At 42.0% G+C, this 22220-nt stretch overlaps 1 protein-coding gene across 1 annotated transcript in view; it reads right to left on the bottom strand.

Annotated features, from left to right (window-relative positions):
* The window catches only part of HCN4 (hyperpolarization activated cyclic nucleotide gated potassium channel 4), a 229693-nt gene extending 210850 nt beyond the window's left edge, over positions 1-18843 (bottom strand). Inside the window, exon 1 of the mRNA XM_082254941.1 lies at positions 17750-18843. Within this exon, the coding sequence (XP_082111067.1) occupies positions 17750-18426 (677 nt within the window). The 5' untranslated portion in view covers positions 18427-18843. The remainder of the gene's footprint in view (positions 1-17749) is intronic.
* Between the last annotated feature and the right edge of the window lie 3377 nt (positions 18844-22220).

Here is a 22220-nt window from a genome sequence, read left to right as displayed (position 1 = left end):
CCCAATAATTATATCACAGGGTTTAAAATAGGGTTTGTAATAAAAACAAAAATGTTTTATTTAATAATTGTATATGTTTTAGTTTATTATTCCCTTGTTTTCTTCCATTGAACTTGATTCACTATACTTTTCTGTTTGCTCCACCCTAGGTTGCCCGTTCCATGGTCAGTTTCTGCTATGCTACCATGGCTCATGTCTAGCTGCATCCATAATAGGCCAGTAATAACTCCCAAGAAACCTTCATTTTTATGGGTTTGCACACATTCTGGCATTTGTGTATAATGTGCAGAAATACCAGTTTGCATAGGAAAATGTTGGTCAATAAAACTATATCCACTATAAATGTATATTATATGTATATTTTGTTGGTGAGCAAACCAATTTATGTTATTCTGGTATGATTGTTTATGCACAGTCATAAGGTTTGCAACTTTGCTTTACTTAATCCTCACCAAATCAAATACTTAGCAAAAACCTATATATAATGCAGAAAAAAAAAAAGAATTACTAGCATCCATATTTTATTTTACTACCTCAGAAATAAGCATGATTATGTCAAATAGGAAGTATCTTTCATGAACCTTATTTTTTATTTGATTATTTTCTAATATATTTCTGTTTATCTTCCCTTAGTATCTCTTCAAATAACTGACTTTTCTAACTTTTTCATTCCGAAATCCTTTGTTTCTGTACTCTGATTACCAACCTAAATTAAATTTTATCTCTCTTTGACTATCCAACTAAAAATACAATATAAAATAGCAAAAGAAAACATTTTTTTATTTTCTCAACCATAGTATTTATCAATCACTAACTAATCACTCATCGCCCCCTGATGACGTCAGGATCTGACGAAACCGGTAGGGGACCAGTCACGTCCGCCCCATGAACACCTTCCAGCGTCTATCTGTTTGCAGTTAGAGGCTACACGGCTACAGCTACCACACTGTCCATCTGCGAGTCCCCCACAGGACATTGACTTCTGATGCTTTTATACATCGACCAAATGTGAGTGTTTTATTGGCTTTCCAATCAATAAAGTGTTTTTGTTTGAACATACTGCACCATGAGGAGTTTTTCCTGTTTTACATGCTGATTGGGTCCATTGACACTCCCCTGAGAGGATCAGAAATGAGCATTCAGAGGCATTTCCTGTTGGCGGATATTACCTACTTGTCCATATGCTGTGGTGTGAGGAGCCCTTATCAATAGCGTTTGAGATCCCTATAATGGGGATCATCTGATTATGGTAAGAGGCCATACTCACTGGTGAATGGTGGAGGTCATATCTTCTAATTCAACACTTGGGTCTTTGACTTCCTATTGGACTCCTTTCCCTATGGACTGTATTTATTGCTTATAGTCACTTTTTGATGTACTGTGCATATCATTACTTCAATTATTGATAAACCTTTGTGATTACTTTACTAAGCGCTGCATACTTTGTTTTCATGTTTTCTGGGTTGAGGTACAACAACTTTTTTATTCTAGCAGCTGATATTGTAATCTACTTTTCTATTTGATCAAGCGCAGTATAATTTGTTTTTATCAATCACTAATGGCAGCAAAAAGGGCCCAGATTGAACTTCTAAAATAGGATTATTTCCTCAAGAAGTTGAACCATTTGTGTTGGTCTCTTTTGTTGCACACAAATGATGCTACCTGGTGGCTAATAATTCTAACAATGAACACTTTTGTTACACAAATTATATTTACATGAACAGAAAAGAAAAATATTTTATACATTTCTAGTTAGGCAAGCAAGGCAGCAGTTTTTGGCTTTCATTGGTGTGTATATAAAAGTTTTAGGTTCTTTTCACACGGTCTGCCTCCATCGGCGGACTCCATGCTGCTCAGCGGGGGACCGATCCGCCGATCGCTGCAGAGCAGGCAGATGACAGCTCCGTCTCCGCTCTGTATGCAGAGAGGGAGCTGTCAGGTCCCCACTGTTCTCTATGGGGGAACAGATGGAAAACAGGGTTTCCATCCGTCTGGATTTCACGGACAGTATCGGAATCGGATAGCAGCGGGTGTCACAGGACATGTCTCCGCTGACATCCGCTGCCCCATAGGGATGCATGGAGGATCCGATCAGATCCGCCTAAAAACTGACAGGCAGATCTGATCGGATCTTTTGTGTGAAAGGACCCTTAGGCAGGTGTGACCACCCCTTGGCTTCAAACCAGCATCATTTCTTACACTTGCAAAAACTCTGAGATTTTTTAGGATTTGAGTCAGGTGTATGATTAACAAATTATGCCAAGCAGGTGCTAATGATCATTAATTTCATATGTAGGCTTAAACACAGTCATTAACTGAAACAGAAACAGCTGTGTAGGAGGTGTAAAACTGGGTGAGGAACTCTGCTACTAGGGTGAAATTGTGGAAGACCGTAATGTAACAGGTCATACAGTATCTCACAAAAGTGAGTACACCCCTCACATTTTTGTAAATATTTTATTATATCTTTTCATGTGACAAATTACACTTTGCTGCAATGTAAAGTAGTGAGTGTACAGCTTGTATAATAGTGTAAATTTGCTGTCCTCTCAAAATAACTCAACACACAGCCATTAATGTCTAAACCGCTGGCAACAAAAGTGAGTACATCCCTAAGTGAACATGTCCAAATTGAGCTTAAAGTGTCAATATTTTGAGTGGCTACCATTATTTTCTAGCACTGCCTTAACCCTCTTGGGCATGGAGCTCACCAGAGCTTCACGGGTTGCCACTGGAGTCCTCTTCCACTCCTCCATGACGACATCACAGAGCTGGTGGATGTTAAAGATCTTGCGCTCCTCCACCTTCCATTTGAGAATGCCCCACAGATGCTCAATAGGGTTTAGGTCTGGAGACATGCTTGGCCAGTCCATCACCTTTACCCTCAGCTTCTTTAGCAAGGCAGTGGTCATCTTGGAGGTGTATTTGCGGTCGTTATCATGTTGGAATACTGCCCTGCAGCCTAGTCTCTCAAGGGAGGGGATCATGCTCTGCTTCAGTATGTCACAGTACATTCATGGTTCCCTCAATGAACTGTAGCTCCCCAGTGCCGGCAGCACTCATGCAGCCCCAGACCATGACACTCCCACCACCATGTTTGACTGTAGGCAAGACACACTTGTCTTTGTATTCATCACTTGGTTTCCGCTGCACACGTTTGACACCATCTGAACCCAATAAGTTTATCTTAGTCTCATGAGACCACAGGACATGGTTCCAGTAATCCATGTCCTTAGTCTTCAGCAAACTGTTTGCAGGCTTTTTTGTGCATCATCTTTAGAAGAGGCTTCCTTCTGGGACGACAGCCAAGCAAAGCAGACCAATTTGATGCAGTATGCCGCCTATGGTCTGAGCATTGACAGGCTGACCCTCCACACCCAAAGACAACCTCTGGATATGATGCTGAGCACGTGCACTCAACTTCTTTGGTCAACCAGGGCAAGGCCTGTTCTGAGTGGAACCTGTCCTCGTAAACCGCTGTATGGTCTTGGCCACTGTGCTGCAGCTCAGTTTCAGGGTCTTGGCAATATTCTTATAGCCTAGGCCATCTTTATGTAGAGCAACAATTCTTTTTTTCAGATCTTTAGAGAGTTCTTTGCCATGCAGTGCCATGTTAAACTTCCAGTGACCAGTATGAGAGAGTGAAAGCAATAACACCAAATTTAACAGACCTGCTCCCCATTTCCTCCTGAAACCTTGTAACACTAACAAGTCACATGATACCTGGGAGGGAAAATGGCTTATTGGGCCAAATTTGGACATGTTCACTTAGGGGTGTACTCCCTTTTGTTGCCAGCAGTTTAGACATTAATAGCTGTGTGTTGAGTTATTTTGAGGGGACAGCAAATTTACACTGTTATACAAGCTGTACACTCACTACTTTACTTTGTAGCAAAGTGTCATTTGTTCAGTGTTGTCACATGAAAATAAATATTAAAATATTTACAGAAATGTGAGGGGTGTACTCACTTTTGTGAGATATTGTACATCATGGCAAGACTGGCACAGGAACAAGATGCAATGTAGGTATACTGCATCAGCAAGATTTCTAAGCAGACTGTGGCTTCAAGATGTGCTGTTCAGGCTCTTTTGAAGAAGCCCAAGACATAGGCAACGTTGAGGACTGTAGATGCAAGGGTTGGCCAGGGAACCTTAATTCAACAGATAAAAGACACATCATGCTTACTTCCTTTTCACATTGGAAGATGTCCAGCAGTGCCATCAGCACAGAACTGGCAGAAACCACTGTGACCCAGGTACACCAATCTACTGTCTGGAGAAGTCTGGCCAGACGTGGTCTTCATGGAAGAATAGCAGCCAAAAAAGCCATACCTTCAATGTGGAAACAAGGCTAAGTGACTTAACTATGAACATAAAAATAGGAACTGGGGTGAAGAAAAATGGCAGCAGATGCTCTGGACTGATTGATGAGTCAAAATAAATATTAAATATTTGGCTGTAGCAGGAGTTTGTTCACGAAGGGCTGGAAGTTTCTGTAGGAAACAGTGAAGCATGGTGGAGTTTCCATGCAAATTTGGGGATGCATTTCGGGAACTGGAGTTGGAGATTTGGTCAGGATCAATGGTGTCCTCAATGATGAGAAATACAGGCAGATACTTACCATTCATGCCTTACCATTAGGGAGGCGTGTGATTGGCCCAATTTATTCTGCAGCAGAACAATGATCCCAACTATACAGCCAATGCCATTAAGAACCATCTTCAGCGTAAAGAAAAACAAGGAGTCCTGGAAGTGATGGCTTGGCCACCACAGAGCTCAACATTGAGTCTGTCTGGGATTACATGGAGACAAAAGGATTTCAGGCAGCCTACATCCACAGAAGATCTGTGGTTAGTTCTCCACAATGTCTGACATACCCTACCTGCCGAGTTCCTTGAACCACTTGCCGACCGCCGCCCGACTATATACGGCGGCGGTCAGCCCCTCCCAGGCAAAGTGACATACTGGTACGTCACCAGCCTGGGAGCGAATAGGGGGCGAGCACGCGCCGCCGGAGGCGCGCTCCCGCCCCCTCTCGTGCCCAAAGAAGCTGGCGCGTGTGACCGGCGGACCCGATGTCCGCCCGTCACTCGCGATCGTTGGGTGGAGAGGGAGAAAGGCAGGCGGCTAATGTAAACAAAGCCGCCTGTCACTCTCCCCTGTGTAAAAGCACTGATCAATTGGGTACAGCGTCGCACGACGGCGCAATTGTCCGTTAAAATCACGCAGTGCCGAATCGCAAAATAGGCCCTGGTCAGGAAGGGGGTAAAATCTTCCGGGGCTTAAGTGGTTAAAAACTGTGTGCAAGTGTACCTAGAAGATTTGATGCTGATTTATTTTTTTTTTTTACATATAATAGGGGAAGATTTACTAAATCTTGTGCACAAATAATCTGGTGCAGCTGTGCATAGTAACCAATCAGCTTCTACCTTCAGCTTGTTCAAATAAGCTTTGACAATAAGGCTCCTTTCACACACTATGTCCGTCAAACGAACTCCGCTTTTCTCAGCGGGGGATCGAGCCGCCGATCCCCCGCTGAGCAGAAGGATGACAGCTGTGTCTCCGCGCTGTGTGCGGAGACACAGCTGTCAGTTCCCCATGCATCTCTACGGGGGAAATCGGATGGGAACGGACCGTCGGTCCGTTCTCATCCGATCCGCTGGACGGATGGAAAATAGGGTTTACATCCGTCCAGATTTGACGGATCAGATCGGGTCGGATGTCAGCGGATCGGATCGGGTCGGATAACAGGCTGTTATCAGCAGTTTTTGGCAGGGGCGTATTTCTGCCTCTTAAAACCCAGAACTAGTGGGTTTAAAGAGGCACTTCTGTAAAAACCCTCTAACTCTGAAAAAAAATTAAAAACAATGAAAAACGCAGCTATTCTGCATTTATCAGCATTTTTGAGACATAAGCTTTGGTGGGAGTATAGTTTTGCAAGAAAAAAAAGAAGCTAAAAAACGCTACAGATAAAAAAAGTTACTGCAACAAAACTGAAAAACTTCTACTACAGCTACAGCTTTCTACTGACATTTTATAACATCCAGTGTGCATGAGGCCTAAGTCCCGTTCACATCGGGCCGATTTGAAATGCGATTTGACATTTCAAATCAGAGCCTATTGCCCGAATCGGTGCAACGCCAACTTTGCCGTGCCGCACTGACTCCCAAAAGTAGTTTCTGCACTACTTTTGCCAACTTCAGGGGTGATTTCAAAAGACATCTGTGCGGTAACCTGCACAGATGTCTGTCAAATCGTCCTCGAACTCGCACTGACATGATTCAGGTGCGATGCAGGAACTCCCACAGGATTCCCAGGGTTTGTCCCATCGCACCAGTGTGAACCCAGCCTTAGTAGGTCTCCCCCAATGTCTCTATGACTAATTAAATAACCTCACAAGTACTGCTATAGATTTCCTTGTCATTTGTAATAATCTAAAATTTTCATTTTACTTTGTGTTATCAGCAGTGATGTGTATGTGGTTATGTATATAAGGATCTTAGTAGGATTTACAATAACCCCTTAAGAAAGCTAGCCATATATGGCAACATAGATTCCATTGGAGTGAACGTAGGACTGCTTCAAAGCATTCATAAATGTTAAACTACAGAACCACCTGTTATAAATAAAATGGCATGTAAAAAAATATTTGCAAAAATAAGCTCCTTTAAATCTTCTAGCAAATGCTTTTGCCTTCCCCCTACCACTCGCCAGTAATATCTGACAGGACCAAATTGCTGTTTCAGCCTGCAGCAGCATATGACTCGAAGCTTGTGGAGTCATTAAAGGAGTTGTAAAGGCAGAATGTTTTTAATCCTAAGGCCCCTTTCACACAGGCGGACCATTCAGATCCACCTGTCAGTTTTTTTGGCGGATCTGAACGGTCCCCCAATGCATTCCTATGGGGCATCGGATGTCAGCGGAGACATGTCCGCTGACATCTGATCCGTCAAATCTGGACGGATGGAAACCCTATTTTCCATCCGTCCAGCGGATCGAATCGGATGGGATCGGATGAGAACGGACCGACGGTCCGTTCCCATCTGATTTCCCCCATAGAGATGCATGGGGAACTGACAGCTGTGTCTCCACACACAGCGCGGAGACACAGCTGTCATCCTCCTGCTCAGCGGGGGATCGGCGGATCGATCCCCCGCTGAGAAAAACGGAGTATGTCCGATGGACAGTGTGTGTGAAAAACCCCTAATGTTTTCTATGCATTCAGATAAAAAGCCCCCTGTGTGTAGCAGTTCCCCTCAGCCCCCCTCAGCCCCCCTAATACTTAGCCCCATCTCTATTAAGCGATGTCTACGAGTCAGTCGGCCGTCCGGAACTCTCCCTTCTGATTGGCTGAGACACAGCAGCGGCGCCATTGGCTCCAACTGCTGTCAATCAAAGTCACTTAGTCAATCAGGAGAGAGAGGGGGCGGGCTTAATGGCAGCTCCATGACTGAATGGACACACGAAGCTGCAGCTTGGCTCCGGTGCCCCCACAGCAAGCTGCTTGCTGTGGGGGCACCCGACAGGAGGGAGGACCAGGAGCAGCGAAGAGGGACCCGAGAAGAGGAGGATCGGGGCTGCCTTGTGCAAAACTAACTGCACAGAGGAGGTAAATATAACAGGTTTGTTGTTTTAGAAAAAAAAAAAAAAACAGGAGACTTTACAATGAATTTAAGTAACACAAGGCATCCACTTTACCAGTGCCCTCCATTAACAGAACACTTCACCCAGTAGGTGAAGCTCCATGCAGCTTATTAGATCTCAGCTGTACACTAAATTGAAGCACAAAAGAACTGTATAGCACCTAGCATATGGCACCTAACAACCTGCCATCTTGGTATTTTAACTGTGCCATTATCAGCCCCTCTCTACTCTGCACGACTCTCTACTCTACACAGGCACAACCTGACCAAATATAGCTAGGTCTGTCAGCATATTGAGCACAGGCCTTCAACCCACTTGGTGGTCTCTAACTGCTAAAGAATGAAAATGTTTGAAAGAAGGACACTGTTTAATATTCCAGCTATCGTTTTCTAAATTCAGTTTTGTAAATGAAAGGTAGAAATCAGAAATATTGCTTACAAATCAAATAAAAATGGTTTGCCCTATAATAAATAAGTTTCACTGTGTCGTGGCTTAGGAACACTGGTCGTAGAGGTCCCTAGAGTGGCTTGACCTGGGGGTTCTTAAGCTTAACAGTTTTATGAACTGAAAAATGCTTTCAAGATAACAGGAATACACATTTTTTTTCCAAAAATAGAGTATCTATATCCCTTTGAATATGGTAAAATATAGGTAACACCCTTTTTTAACTTTATGAGGAGGTAAATCTAAGCTGATATAATACTGCTCATTTAAGTTACATTATGAGGTTACCGACCGCCTGCTGCACATTTACTGCGGCAGGCTGGCTCTCCTGCGCGAACTAACGTAGCCCTATGTCGGTCAGGCGCGTGGTGCTGGGGGGCAAGCCTGCACCGCCGATGGCATGCTCCCGCCCCCACTAGGCAGCAGGGATGCTGATCCACGAGGCTGGCGGCTGCAATTGCCGCCAGGCAGCTGTGATCGCTCCCCACTGAGAGAGAAGAACGTTCAGCTGTTGAGAACACAGCTGACCATTCTTCTCTCTGAAATTATCACAGAGCGTCTGTGATCCTTCTATATAGGATCACAGGTCTCTATGATCAATTCACAAGCCTATCCCCTCCACAGTTAGAAAACACTCCCCTAGGCTCACACTTAACCCTTTGCTCACCACTGTGTTAACCCCTTCCCTGCCAATGTCATTATTACAGTAACAGTGCATATTTTTAGCAGTGATTACTATAGTAATGTCACTGGTCCCCCCCAAAAGTGTCAAAAATGTCAGTTAGAGGTCTGATCTGTCTGCCGCAATGTCGCAGTCCCGCTAAAAATTGCAGATCGCCGCCATTACTATTTAAAAAAATAATAAATAAATAAAAATTACATAAATCATTCCAGTTTGTAGACGCGATAACCTTTGCGCAAACCAACCAAAATACGCTTATTGCGATTTTTTTTGACCAAAAATATGAAGCAGAATACAAATGGCCTAAAAGGATGAAAAACCTTGATTTTTAATTTTTTTGGGGGGTAGGTGTTATATAGCAGAATGTGAAAAATATAGTTTTGGTATTTTATTTCAGATTTATCGGTCTTTTTTTGTTTATAGCACAAAAAAAAAAAAAAAAAATCGCACAGGTGATCAAATACCACCAAAAGAAAGCTCTATTGTTGGAAAAAAAGGGACATAATTTTATTTTGGTACAGTGTCGCACGACCACGCAACTTTCTGTTAAAGTAACGCAGTGCCGAATCGCAAAAAATGGCCTGGTCATTAAGGGGGCAAAACCTTCTGGTCCAGAACTGGTTATAATTGCTGTATCTGGTACCAGAAGATGAAAGAAAACCTATGACCGAATGCTCTGTTAACTTAAACATAGAATTTGCTCAGTTTTATTGCTAATACAATAGTAGAGTAAACTGTGATACACTAATACATGATAGAGTCTAACTACTGTGTGTGGATGACTGCACAAGAAGATTACATTTTGACTGTTCCCGTTACAATCTAAAACAGGCTTTTTGGGGATAATACATTAACACTGAGTAGTAGTACATTGGCAGGTGATCATACAAAATTCCCTAAGGTGCTGTATTTCTTTGCTGAGACAAATAATTAGTTTGTAGTAGGTCTATAAATCAAACATGACCACATGGCACAAAATACTTTTTACAGTAATTTTAATTTATATTTTAAAACAGAACTTTGGGCAATTTTTTTAAAATTGCAGTTTAAATCTGCATTGTAAATATAAGTTAAAGCTATAATAAACCCCAAAACAGAAATGCTACATTTTGCAGCATACCAATCCTTAAATGTGATGGCTGAACTAGTTTTCTTGATTTAGACTTTTTTTTCCTTATTTTCACCTGGCGATCCAGACAGTAACACAGAAGTATGGACTTTTGTTTCTTGTACATTTATACTTACCTAAGTGGATGCAGCATTGGTCCGATGCTGCATCTGTCCCCAACCACCTTTAACACTGAGAACTGAGCGATCTAACATAGCTGATTGCTGGGTTCCCACAGCTCCCTGAGATAAAAGCTGCTGACTGTAAGTCAGCAGTTCTCTGCTCTGCCCTCACTGGAGCGCTGGGCTGTCGAGGGGGCAGGAGTGGCCAGCTCAGGCTCTCAGCAGCTCGCTGAGAGGCAGAGCTTGGTGCCAGTCCAGGCATGGGGGACAGATCCTGAATTCATGGTCACGATCTTGCCTGAGCCTGTATCGGCTCTGTGACGTCAGCCGACAGTGGACTTCAGCTGTCGGCTGAGCCGATCACAGAGCTGCACTCATGTGATTCACAGGATAGGTACAACCAAACTAGCTTTGGCTGTATTTCTCCTTTAAGATGTTTTCACGCCAATGGAGGAGCAATGGATACACATCAACTGCAGCATTGTCAATCTGGGGAAAGGGTAGTGTTGAATAAATTAAAAGATTTCAACCTAAATTAAAGCCACACTCCTGCTAACATTTTTAAGCAGTTACAGGAACAGTTTTTTCCTTTTGGGATAAAGGTTTTACATAAATGAATAAAAGCTGACCAGTGATAAAATAGTTTGCCTGAACCCGCTAACTCTATGTTTTGCTGCACAGCCTGGTCTGTTAAAGGAAGCTAAAAAAAATATAAGACTGAATGGCTGGATCTCCAGGTGGAAATAAAGAAAAAAAAAGCCTAAAAAAAAACAAAAACGCCACATTTAGGAATTGGTAAGCTGCAATATAAAACATTTTTTTGGGTCTATTACCCGTTAAGTCACATGAGGCGTATGCCACTTTAGGTATGATTGTACTTTCTGTAATATGTACACTTTCATTGAGAACAGATAGCATACAGTATCTCACAAAAGTGAGTACACTTATTATATATTTTCATGTAACAACACTGAAGAAATTTGACTTTGCTACAATGTAAAGTATTGAGTGTACAGCTTTTATAACAGTGTAAATTTGCTGTCCCCTCAAAATAACTCAACACACAGCCATTAATGTCTAAACCACTGGCAACAAAAGCGAGTACACCCCTAAGTGGAACTATTCAAATTGGGCCCAAAGTATCAACATTTTGTGTGGCCACCAATATTTTCCAGCTCTTCCTTAACCCTCTTGGGCATGGAGTTCACCAGAGCTTCACAGGTTGCCACTGCAGTCCTCTTCCGGTCCTCCATTACAACATGAGAAATCTTGCGCTCCTCCATCTACCATTTGAGGATGCCCCACAGATGCTCAATAGGATTTAGGTTTAGAGGCATGCTTGGCCAGTCCATCATCTTTACCCTCAGCTTCTAGAGCAAGGCAGTGGTCATCTTGGAGGTATGTTTGGGGTCGTTATGTTGGAATACTGCCGTGCGGCCCAGTCTCCAAAGGGAGGAGATCATATTCTACTTCAGTATATCACAGTACATGTTGGCATTCATGGTTCCTTCAATGAACTGTAGCTCCCCACTGCCGGTAGCACTCATGCAGCCCCAGACCATGACACTCCCACCACCATGCCTGACTGTAGGCAAGACACACTTGTCTTTGTACTCCTCACCTGGTTGCCGCCACACACGCTTGATCCCATCTGAACCAAGTAGGTTTATCTTGGTCTCATCAGACCACAGGACATGGTTTCAGTAATCCATGTCCTTGGCTTTTTTGTCTTCAGAAAACTGTTTGCGGGCTTTCTTGTGCCTCATCTTTAGAAGAGGCTTCCTGCTGGGACGACAGCCATGCAGACCAATTTGATGCAGTGTGCAGCATATGGTCTGAGTACTGACAGGCTGACCCCCACCCCATTAACCTCTTTACCAATGCTGGCAGCACTCATACATGTATTTCTCAAAGACAACCTCTGGATTGGACGCTGAGCACGTACACCCAACTTCTTTGGTTGACCATGGCGAGGCCTGTTCTGAGTGGAACCTGTCCTGTTAAACCACTGTATGGTCTTGGCCACCGTGCTGCAGCTCAGTTTCAGGGTCTTGGCAATCTTCTTATAACCTAGGCCATCTTTATGTAGAGCAACAATTCTTATTTTTTTAGATCCTCAGAGAGTTCTTTGGCATGAGGTGCCATGTTGAACTTCCAGTGACCAGTAAGAGAGAGTGAGAGCGATAACACCAGGTTTAACACACCTGCTCCCCATTCACACCTTGTAACACTAACGAGTCACATGACACCGGGGAGGGAAAATGGCTAGTTGGGCCCAATTTTAACATGTTTACTTGGGGGTGTACTCACTTTTGTTGCCAGCGGTTTAGACATTAATGGCTGTGTACTGAGTTATTTTGAAATTTACACTGTTATACAAGCTGTACATTCACTACTTTACATTGTAGCAAGTCTACAATTTTGTCACATGAAAAGATATAATAAAATATTTACAAAAATGTGAGGGGCGTAATCACTTTTGTGAGATACTGTAGCTCTGGCAATGCTTGAAATCGATGAAACCCAAACTTGTCAGCAAACTCCATTGAAGTCTATAGGGGGTAAATCTTAATACTAAATTTTGTCCATTTCAAGGCTGGTAGGCAAGTTATTGTTAAAAACGGCATAGGGAGCTTGGTACTGCTATGGGGGATATTAAATGAAGATTTTTTTTTTAATACTGTACAGCAGGGAGAGAGTCATTTTTTTGTTTAATTATTTATTTAAAAAGAGGGGATGTACATATCATACAAAGCAGAGTAAACCAGAGAGTATGTTTCACACAATGGGAAAAATTACATATTCATTGACAGATAGATCAAGGAACAGTCAGTGTGGACGTATCACAGATACATTCCCATGAGCAAAGGTCTGTACAGGGTTGTCTCGACTATCCTCAGAGGAAACTAAAGGCAGATGGGGATAATCAAGAGAAAAAAAAATGGGGTGGGGAGGTGTGGTAATAGAAAAAGAAGGGGAAACTTGGGGAAAGGGTAAGGGACCTCTTATTAACTCACCTCAACTCAGAGTTTATCTTGCAATAAAAATTAGAGTATATTATCTGAGAGACAACACCCACAATTATTGCACAGTGGTTAGACAGTATTTAAGCAGCTTGAGGAAAACACTAGGCAGGTTTTATGTTGAAATAAACAATATTGAGTGTATTATATGAGACAATATCCACAAGCATTGTACAGTAACTAGATAATGCAGCCCCAGATGGAAGTTGGCATCAGCTACCATATGGAGCTGCAGAAAAAAAAAAAAAACTACACTATAACCAGTGTAGCTTATGGGCCCCACTTTGGCAGATTCCCATCCACAATTTTCTTTCTTTTTTCTAATGGTATTTTCTTAATTTGTATGCGTATTTATTTGTCTATATTTTTTGGTATTGATGTGATAGTTGAGCTGCACACAGCAGAGACCAGGCATTTACCAGCAAAATTTCTTTACTCCCAGGCGTTTAAAAGCCAGTTTTGTTTTATTATATTTATTTGATTATAGCTGGGGTACCACAGTCATAACTGCAGGGGTAAAACCTATGGCCATTGGCTGCCCACCCTTCCACAATGCCGGGGGGAAAGGCAGGCAGGAGCAAATTGAGGAAATGCCAAAATTGCTATTAATTTAGGCATCACCTAAAGTGAGAGGCAGAGTTTCTGCATGTGGTGGAAGTATGGGGAGAAATGAGCAGGTTCTGTAGGAAAATGCAGAGGTTGGACAACACCAAGGCTAAGCACATCAATTTTTTCTATCTCAGAGTGCCATTTTAAACATCATGTTCAGGAGGTAGTATAGAGGCTTTACTAGTTTTGATAGAGAGGCTGAACAGCAGCAAGGAAGGATTTTGCCCATGGTAAGGGCCAGCTTGCAGAGGACAAGGCCACTGCTATCCCCAGGGCTAGTCTACAAAGCACTTAAATGTGGCCCTTTTAACATATCTGCTGCTGCAGCAGAAGAGAAAGGTGTCCCTAAATCAGCCACATGTCCAGGGTCTTAATGCTAGCTTGTCAAAACTGCTGGCTTTATAGCTGTTACCATTTCAGTTCTTGGAAGCAGTCCTCTTCTGCAAGTTTATGGCCTCCGCTAGACAGGTACCCAGTCAAAATTTTCCAAAACCATCCCTGCCCTCTACCAGAATGTGGATCGTAATGTGTTTGAGTCTCTGGGCCTTACTGTTAGCCAAAGGGTACACATGACCATGGAAAAATTCTCCAGTAAGCATGGGTAGAGAAGCTACATTTCCGTAACACTGCACCAAGTCAATCTTCTGGCAATTGGTAGGGATGCAGGATAGGGCACATTTCTGGAGATGGTGTTACCACCCTGTGTCCTGACCTGGTGACAGGACAGTCACCTGTTCCTCCTCCTCCTCACTTGTCTCATCCTCTGACTCCTTGGACCAGAAGTGCTTCCTAGAAGTACACAGCATATGCAATGTCCCAGGCTCCACTCTGCCATGCTGTCTGCCTGGAGTACAGGGGCCATGCTAAGCCAGAGATGCTGGCACCTCTGCAAAGCCAGGACAAAAAGTAGCTGACCCCACACCATCCTCAGCTAAAAAAATATACATGTATCCTGCTGGGCACAAGTCCTCAACCTAGTAATTCAGCAGTTTATTATGAGGTACCGCGACTTCCAGGTCAAAAGGGTTTGTGGCTACTTAAGGTGGCCATACCCAGCTAATGTGCGAATGGCAGAAATGCTGTGCCAACATTCACTATCTACCAATTGCCTCATCTGTGACATCCCAAGTACTGGACCTCAATGTTGGCCTTGCTGCTTTTAATAATATTGGGGAAGCCTATTTTTATTTTATTTGCTAGTTTTTATGAAAATAATAGAAGGTGATACTGATATAAAGGTCCTTGTTTGGGCACTTTGTGTAATGGGGTAACAATGTTATACCCTTGTCTCTCAGTATCTTTTGGCTGTAAATAACCCTGTCAGATGCTCTACCAAGTTAAACTATAAGCTTCTGTGCTTAAGTACCTTACTCAGGCATATTGCACTTTGTTAAGTGGACCTTCCATGAGAAACGAAGGTCGGATCTATTGAAAGCCCCCCCCCCCCAAAGTCAAATTGCCTGCAAATAATTTCCTTGGGCCCAGCTTCTGATGCTTGGCCCTAGCTACTGGCATTTTCAGGAGGCATAAGTGAATGTCACCATGCTTCACTGCTGCCTCCTGGGATCGATGGTTGTTTATGCCAGAGTACAACCTTGCAATGGACTGGAGTGCTTTCTTGTGAGATTTTGATCGCCCAGCTATCCCAGGAGGCAGCAGTGAGGCCAAAGCTGGTGCCACAGTTTTTGCTGCTAAACATTGCAGGCAATTTGACTTTGTAGTATGAGGAGTGGACCTCGTGCTCATGTAAGGATTGCTTTAAAAATTAAAAAAGGCTAATGAAAAATAATTGTAGTCAGCAACAAATTAAATATATGTCCTTTAAAAAAACATTCAGTAAGGGTTTATATCTACTTTAACAGACCTGCCAGTACAAGTCCTACATTAATCTCAACCCATGCATTTCATCAGCAACATTCCCTATGCTTTCCCTAACACAGCAAAAGCATATTGTCAATATGTAAGCTGTGACCTCACCCTCTCACACTTATAGTGAGGGGGCTGACTTATCCAAAAGCCCCCTTATTGGTCATTCTAAGCCAACTGACCTAAGTTCAAAGACCGGGCAGTGCATGGTTGTTACTATGGTGAATTCCCAAATTATTATTTTGGTCAGTCTGTCAACCTTGAACATGTAGGATTTACCTCAAACCCATGGTAGCAGCAAATTCAAACCTCATCCCTTGCCTAAAAAAATATTTTCTCTGTTGCTAATACACCAAAACCCATCCAGTTATTAAAAAACAATTCCCTAACCTGATTAAATATAGTAAGCAAACAAGATATGCTACACCAGTGTATATTTTGCTTTTCGTAAAGCACCAACTATACAATATTTTAATTACATTATTAGATTTTGGCTTAATTGTCCACAGACCTTTGCACAACAAAAATGTATTTGTTGCTAAGAATTTTATACATGTATGATGTTTTCATCAGAACAATATAAACTTCGCAAGATCCTTTTTGGTTCTCTAAAAATAGTAAGTAACTGTATTGTTTTTAATGTTTTGCTTAGTGTTTGCTGGGCTCTGTTGTTAAAATCTCAATGCAGAAAAAGTCACCTTACAACCCTGATTTCTGATGAATCATTGGATTGTACCTTTTTCTAACAGACGAATAATTCTGCAACTGATGTATGAACACAGCTTAGCATTTTTCTCTTGAATGAGGCTGCATTCGCTGTGCTATTATGAAGTCAGCAGTTCTGACACTGTTGCTTCTATTGCAGCTAAAGGGCTTGCTTTGCTAAGCTCAGGCTGCTCAGACATCAAACTACTCATTAATTATCAAGGTAAAAAATTGATAAAAATGGCATGCACCTATACAAATAAGAAAAAAATTATTACAATCAATCCTATGAATAGACAGAGGCTGCAGAAATTTTCACAGGGAAGCAAGCAATGAACCTTCTCCTCAAACATAGGGAATAAGTACTCAATCACTGCATTATTATAATCAGAATAATTTTTTTTTTTAATGTTATTGGCTTTAATGGTGTTTTTGTTAAAGGTGTACGCTTATCCATGTTAACCCTACTTATAACAAAGGAGGGGAACATCAAAGCACTTTGGGGTTTCTCAGGACAGTAGAATAAAGTTTTCATATGGAATGTATGATTTTTTAATTTCATTGTTCTGCCCCTGATTAAAAATGTCTGCTGCACTGTCCTTTTTTTAGAAAGTGCAACAGTGCCTACAAATGGTTCAATTCATAGTGATGATTGGTTACACCTGTAGCAGCAGCCTGTTAAGAATATTGTTTTTTTCATCTGTTTGAGAACACATACAATTATCACTTATTGGTGGAGGCTTACATCTACTGGAAAAAAACAACAGTCTTGACTAGCTACTTTGTTTATTGAGTCATATACTGTATAAAAAGCAATGCTCAATGAAGTACTGAGGCATCTGTTTTTTTATGGGAGGGAAACATTACTAGTACTTATTTATCAAGAATGCTGCAAAATTATAAGTTTACACAAAATCTAAATTTGAAGGATAAAAAAACTATCTGTTAATTGGGAAGAGTGCTGAAGGGCCAAGCTTGGATTTAGTGTTGCCACCCCCATTCCTTGTTTGGATGTCTTAGATCTATTTGAAGACTTTTTATGAGAAGCCGAAAGAATGCACAGTTAAACACCATTTAACTGTGTTTCAGGTCCTCATACTTCATATAGAAGCACAGTGTGCAGATGTGTAGCTTGTGAAAAGACTGCCCTCCTACATTGCTAGGCCCAACCTCTCTAAAATGATTTCTAATTCATGGAATTGAATGTAAAAATGGGTTTTACTATAGTAGGATGTAAGCAGACATGCACACTAAAGATAGACACATTAGATCTTGGAGCTCCCAATGTTAGACAGTTGGTCTGAGCAAAGTGACTCCTTCAAGGTTATAGAGAAAAAGCAGTGAAGCAAAGCTTGTGATCTCCCCTTTTCAAAGGTGAAACACAATGGCACAATCCTTCCTGTGAATTTAAATCTTACATATGCAATAAATCATTATTCCATTGTGGGCACATGTCAGTAAACTCTGATGAATTCTCAAATTCATGAAATAATATGAAAAAAACACCTGTTTGCCCACAATAATAGGCTTTGTTATTTTTTGTTACCTGAAGTCGCTATAAGGGTGAATAATCCAAAATCCAGCAGACTTCACCCGATCTTGCTCTCTTTCCACTGCCTTCTGACTGCCAAACATCCGCAAGGAAAATTTGTTCACCCCTGGTTGCAGAAGCGCCCCAAACTGCCTGTGCATAAAACTACTCTGTTCCTCATCCCCTCCAGATAAAGTCTGTTCTCTGCCTTCAACCTTTACAGAAGTACTGTGCTGGTCAGCGCTCCGAGGTTGGGACGCTGGATGAGTGGCTTGGGAATGGCCTGCGCATGTTTCTCCTGAAGTGTCCATGGTGGGAGACTTCTCATCAGTAGGACTAAGGTCCCCCTCTGATATAAGCCTTCTCCCTTCACTGGGGTCTGAATCATGAAGGTGCCGGCCACAGCTGGCAATGGAGGAAAGACTACCTGTAAATCTCCTGCAGTCTCCATTGCTACTTGTTCTTTGGGATTTTCCTACTTCAGTTTCCATAACTAGATGGATATCCTTTGCTCCAGGTCGCGGGTCAAGAATCTTAAGTGCAGAAGGCGAGGGCAATGGTTTCAGCTTAATGCTCTTTTTCCAGGTGTCTTTCTCTTCACCTTCCTCTCCGTCCATTATAGATGCTTTGGATCCAATGTGCTGAGGGAGGCTATACAGACGCTTCCTCATAGAGGGGTGCAGTCTGTCCATTGTCTGCCAGGATACTCTCCCACTGAAAGCTTTTCTGCTTCTGGCTGATGTCAGCCCCTATGTGCCCACTGCTGGGGGCATGACAGCACCTCTTCCTGCCTCAGGTGCACAGACTGAGAAGTCTGTGTCTCAAAAGCATCAGCAGCAGTAGCAGCATCCTGACAGTGCTAGAGGTGCCAGGAGGAGCTTGTGGTCCATGTTTGCTTGTCTTTGCTTAGATCCCAAGCAATGAGATGATGAAGACTTTGCAGGAGAGTATGAAATGCAACAGACGGGCAGAACAGTTCAGTCAGCAGCCGGTCAGGGGAGGGACTGGACTAGGGCTGCCCAGAAGAACAAAAGGAACAAATCATAATAAAAAGAGAAAAAGAGAATTCCCTCCCTCTTTTCCTCCCTCCCTGTCTCCTTGACTCTGGCTGCTGCCCATACTAAGCAGCTTGACAGAAGCTGCAGCATCAGAGGCTGCTGACATCAGACTGATCACTTATTCCTCACGCAGCCCCTGCTACTGGCAATATTCATGAAGCTATCTGATCTATTGTGTTGCCATAGAAGCGTCGACTGCACACAAGCTATATCTCCTTGAGCCCTATGTCCAGCTCGTTAACATAACACTTTCAAGGCTAGGGATGTGACCTTTGGGCAGCAAGTGTGAGGTCAAATGTCCATATATGTCCCTGAAAGAGAAATGGGGTTAATGGTATTGGTGTATATGAGTACTTAAGGGCACATTACCGTATCTCCAGCTGCATGGGAATGTCTGTATTTAAACAGATGGCTTACTAAAAACGTTTATATGACTAAGCAAGAAAAGTGTCAGTCTCATACTTTTCTGCACACCAATAGACCCTGTACCAGATGTACTGTTTTAGTAAAAGCACAAATATCCTTAACTGTAATTGCACGCCACAATGAATGTACAGAATGAAAAATAAAATTTTAGAAGCATTTCACGCTAAATTTCTGGTTTAATATGCCAGCTCATTTTCAGTAATTAATGCTCAGCGCAGCTTTGTGTTTATCCTAAGAATTTTGTGTTCCCAAAAACGACATCTGCTGTAAATGTACTCAATGCACCCACTACCTTTTAAGAACCCCCCCCCCAGAAAAAAAAATATTTACCATTGTAATTCAGTTTTTTTTTTTTAAATCTAATTTCCTTACTTCAAATACATAAGGCTGCATTCAAACCTTTTTGTGAGCGTTTACAGGCGTTTTGCAAATTCTTGTCAGGCATATTCAAGCTTAAACGTTTTTATTTCTTACTCTCATCTCTCTTTTAGCGAAAAAAAAAAGCCATTTTGCATAAATGCATCTATTCTGACACTCATATTTCATATGAAGTGAGTACAGGCATCTCTGGATAAAACAAAATCAAGACCTAGAATTTTTCGATGTGTGGGAGTCATTTATCCAAACTTTAACTACTGATACTCACTGATCAATAGCATAATTTTTTTTTTTCATGGGATTTTTTAGGGCTTTGAGCCTTAAAGCAGTAATAAACCCAAAAGAAATGATTTTCTTTATTGCAGCTTACCAATGCTTAGATGTGATAGCTGCATTCATTTTCTTTTTTAGGCTTTGTTTTATTTTTACCTTGTGATCCAGCCAGTAAAGGCCCGTACACACGTACCGATTGTCGGACGAACGATCGGCCATCTTTTGTCCGTGGCTGTCCTGTCGGTTGAAAAGTGCTAAAGACTGCACACAAATTTTGTCGGCCAACAACAGCCGACTGCAGAAGTGATGTCATGTGATGGTTAACTTTCCGTGTGTTTTTTCTTCTCTGAGCATGCCCAGTCTTGCTCATCTGCTGTTTGTCGGCCGAATTCTGTACTGACTGAGGAACAATCGGCCGTTCTGGTGTTGGCCAACAAAAAATTTTATAGCCTGCACACCAGATTCTGTTTGGCCGAAAATTCGCAGTCGGTTGTCGGAAGCATCATACTAACAAGCCGAAAATCGGCCGATCGGTCGGTGGCCGAATATTTACGGCCGACAATCGCTACGTGTGTACGGGACTTAAGTCTGCTGTTTTCAACAGAACAAGCTATCCTGCAAATATAGCAGGTTAGAGTGTTCAGACAAACCATTTACCACTGATGGGATGCTTACAATGATCAGCTATTTATTTATGTAAAACATTTATGCTAAAAGAAAAAAAAGCTTTTGCTGTAACTGGATACTAACATTTATAGATAAAGTTGATCCAGGGACTATCGGAATGCCTCTCAGGGGATCAGGAAGGATTTTTTCCCCCCTGCTGGAGCAAATGGGATCATGCTTTACTGGGGTATTTTTGCCTTCCTCTGGATCAACTGTGAATATAGGATTGTGTATATGAAATTGCATGTTTTTTCCCCCCATTTTATTGGTTGAACTAGATGGACTTGTGTCTTTTTCAACTTGACTAACTATGTAACTGCTTGTGTAAATGCCCTGTGAGCTGGAGTTTGGCTTCAATTTGTTTAGTGTATCTAAATCTGCTAGTACATCTAACACTCCCCTCCTTACAGAAATAACCATGTTGCTGTCTGGATGCTTCATCCTCAAGGGGACATTCTAACACAGGAGGTGCGTTACTGGCCAGATGATCAGGTGAAAAAAAAAACGCAAAAAGGAAACTAATGCAGCCACTACATCGAAGATTTGGTAAGCTGCAATACTGTGGGACCTTATATAGACAGATGTGTGCCTTTCTAAAACATGTCCAATCAACTGAATTTACCACAGGTGTACTCCAATCAAGTTGTAGAAACTTCTCAAGGTTGATCAGTGGAAACAGGATGCACCTGAGCTCAATTTTGAGTGTCACTGCAAAGGCTGTAAATACTTATGTGATTTTTTATTTTTAATACATTTGCAAAAATGTCAAACAAACTTCTTTCACATTGTCATTATGGTTTATCGTTTGTAGACTTTTGAGGAAAATAATGATTTTAATCAATTTTGGAATAAGACATAGCAACATTTGTGGTTTGGGGTTTCATACTGCTTTAAGCTACAAAACGCTGAGGTGTGAAACAGGGATACCAGCAAAATCTCATTGTTTAAATCATGTTTAGTAACTGGTGATGTAATGAGATATCTAGAGAGAAGCGGTTGATAATTCATATTCTGAATGGTCTAAGGTTATCAGTGGTGTACCCCAAGGTTCAGTGTTGGGACCCTTACTTTTTAATACCTTTATAAATGATATAGGGTCTGGGATTAAAAGTACCATTTCAGTCTTTGCAGATGACACCATGCTTTGCAGTGGAATTAAAAGCTGACCTTAATGCACTGTTTAATTGGGCAACTTTGTGGTAAATGAGGTTTAATGTTCAACTTAAGGTCATCACACAAGACAAGGGGACACTCTTTACATCTAGAGGAAAAGAGATTTACTAAAGGCAAATAGACTGTGCACTTTGCAAAGTGTAGTTGCAATGGAGACATCCATTGCCCCTGTGACGAAGTGTATTGAGACAAAACGTACGTCGGGTTGGAGGACATAGCTGTGACGGCAGTGCGCCCGCCGGGACGCAGGACGATAATTTCTGATCGCCTGATGTATTAATTTTACTTGTGAGTAGAATACTGTTCTTTTAACACAGTTCTTATACTGGGAAATTGCGCAATGAGCGATTGGGTTCCTTTTTTATACACATGCCCGATTATTGAATGACGACAACTAACCGGCCGTATTATCCTGTTATCCTTTGGATGACACATCTAACATACGGGTCCTGTAAAGAGTGTTACTTACATACCCACAGTGGGGGGTGTTGCCCACTCGTTTGGGGTCTGCT

The sequence above is a fragment of the Pelophylax lessonae genome, assembly GCF_965119305.1.
Source record: "Pelophylax lessonae genome assembly, chromosome: 4".
Lineage (NCBI taxonomy): Eukaryota > Metazoa > Chordata > Amphibia > Anura > Ranidae > Pelophylax > Pelophylax lessonae.
This window is presented reverse-complemented; position numbering and strand designations above follow the sequence as displayed.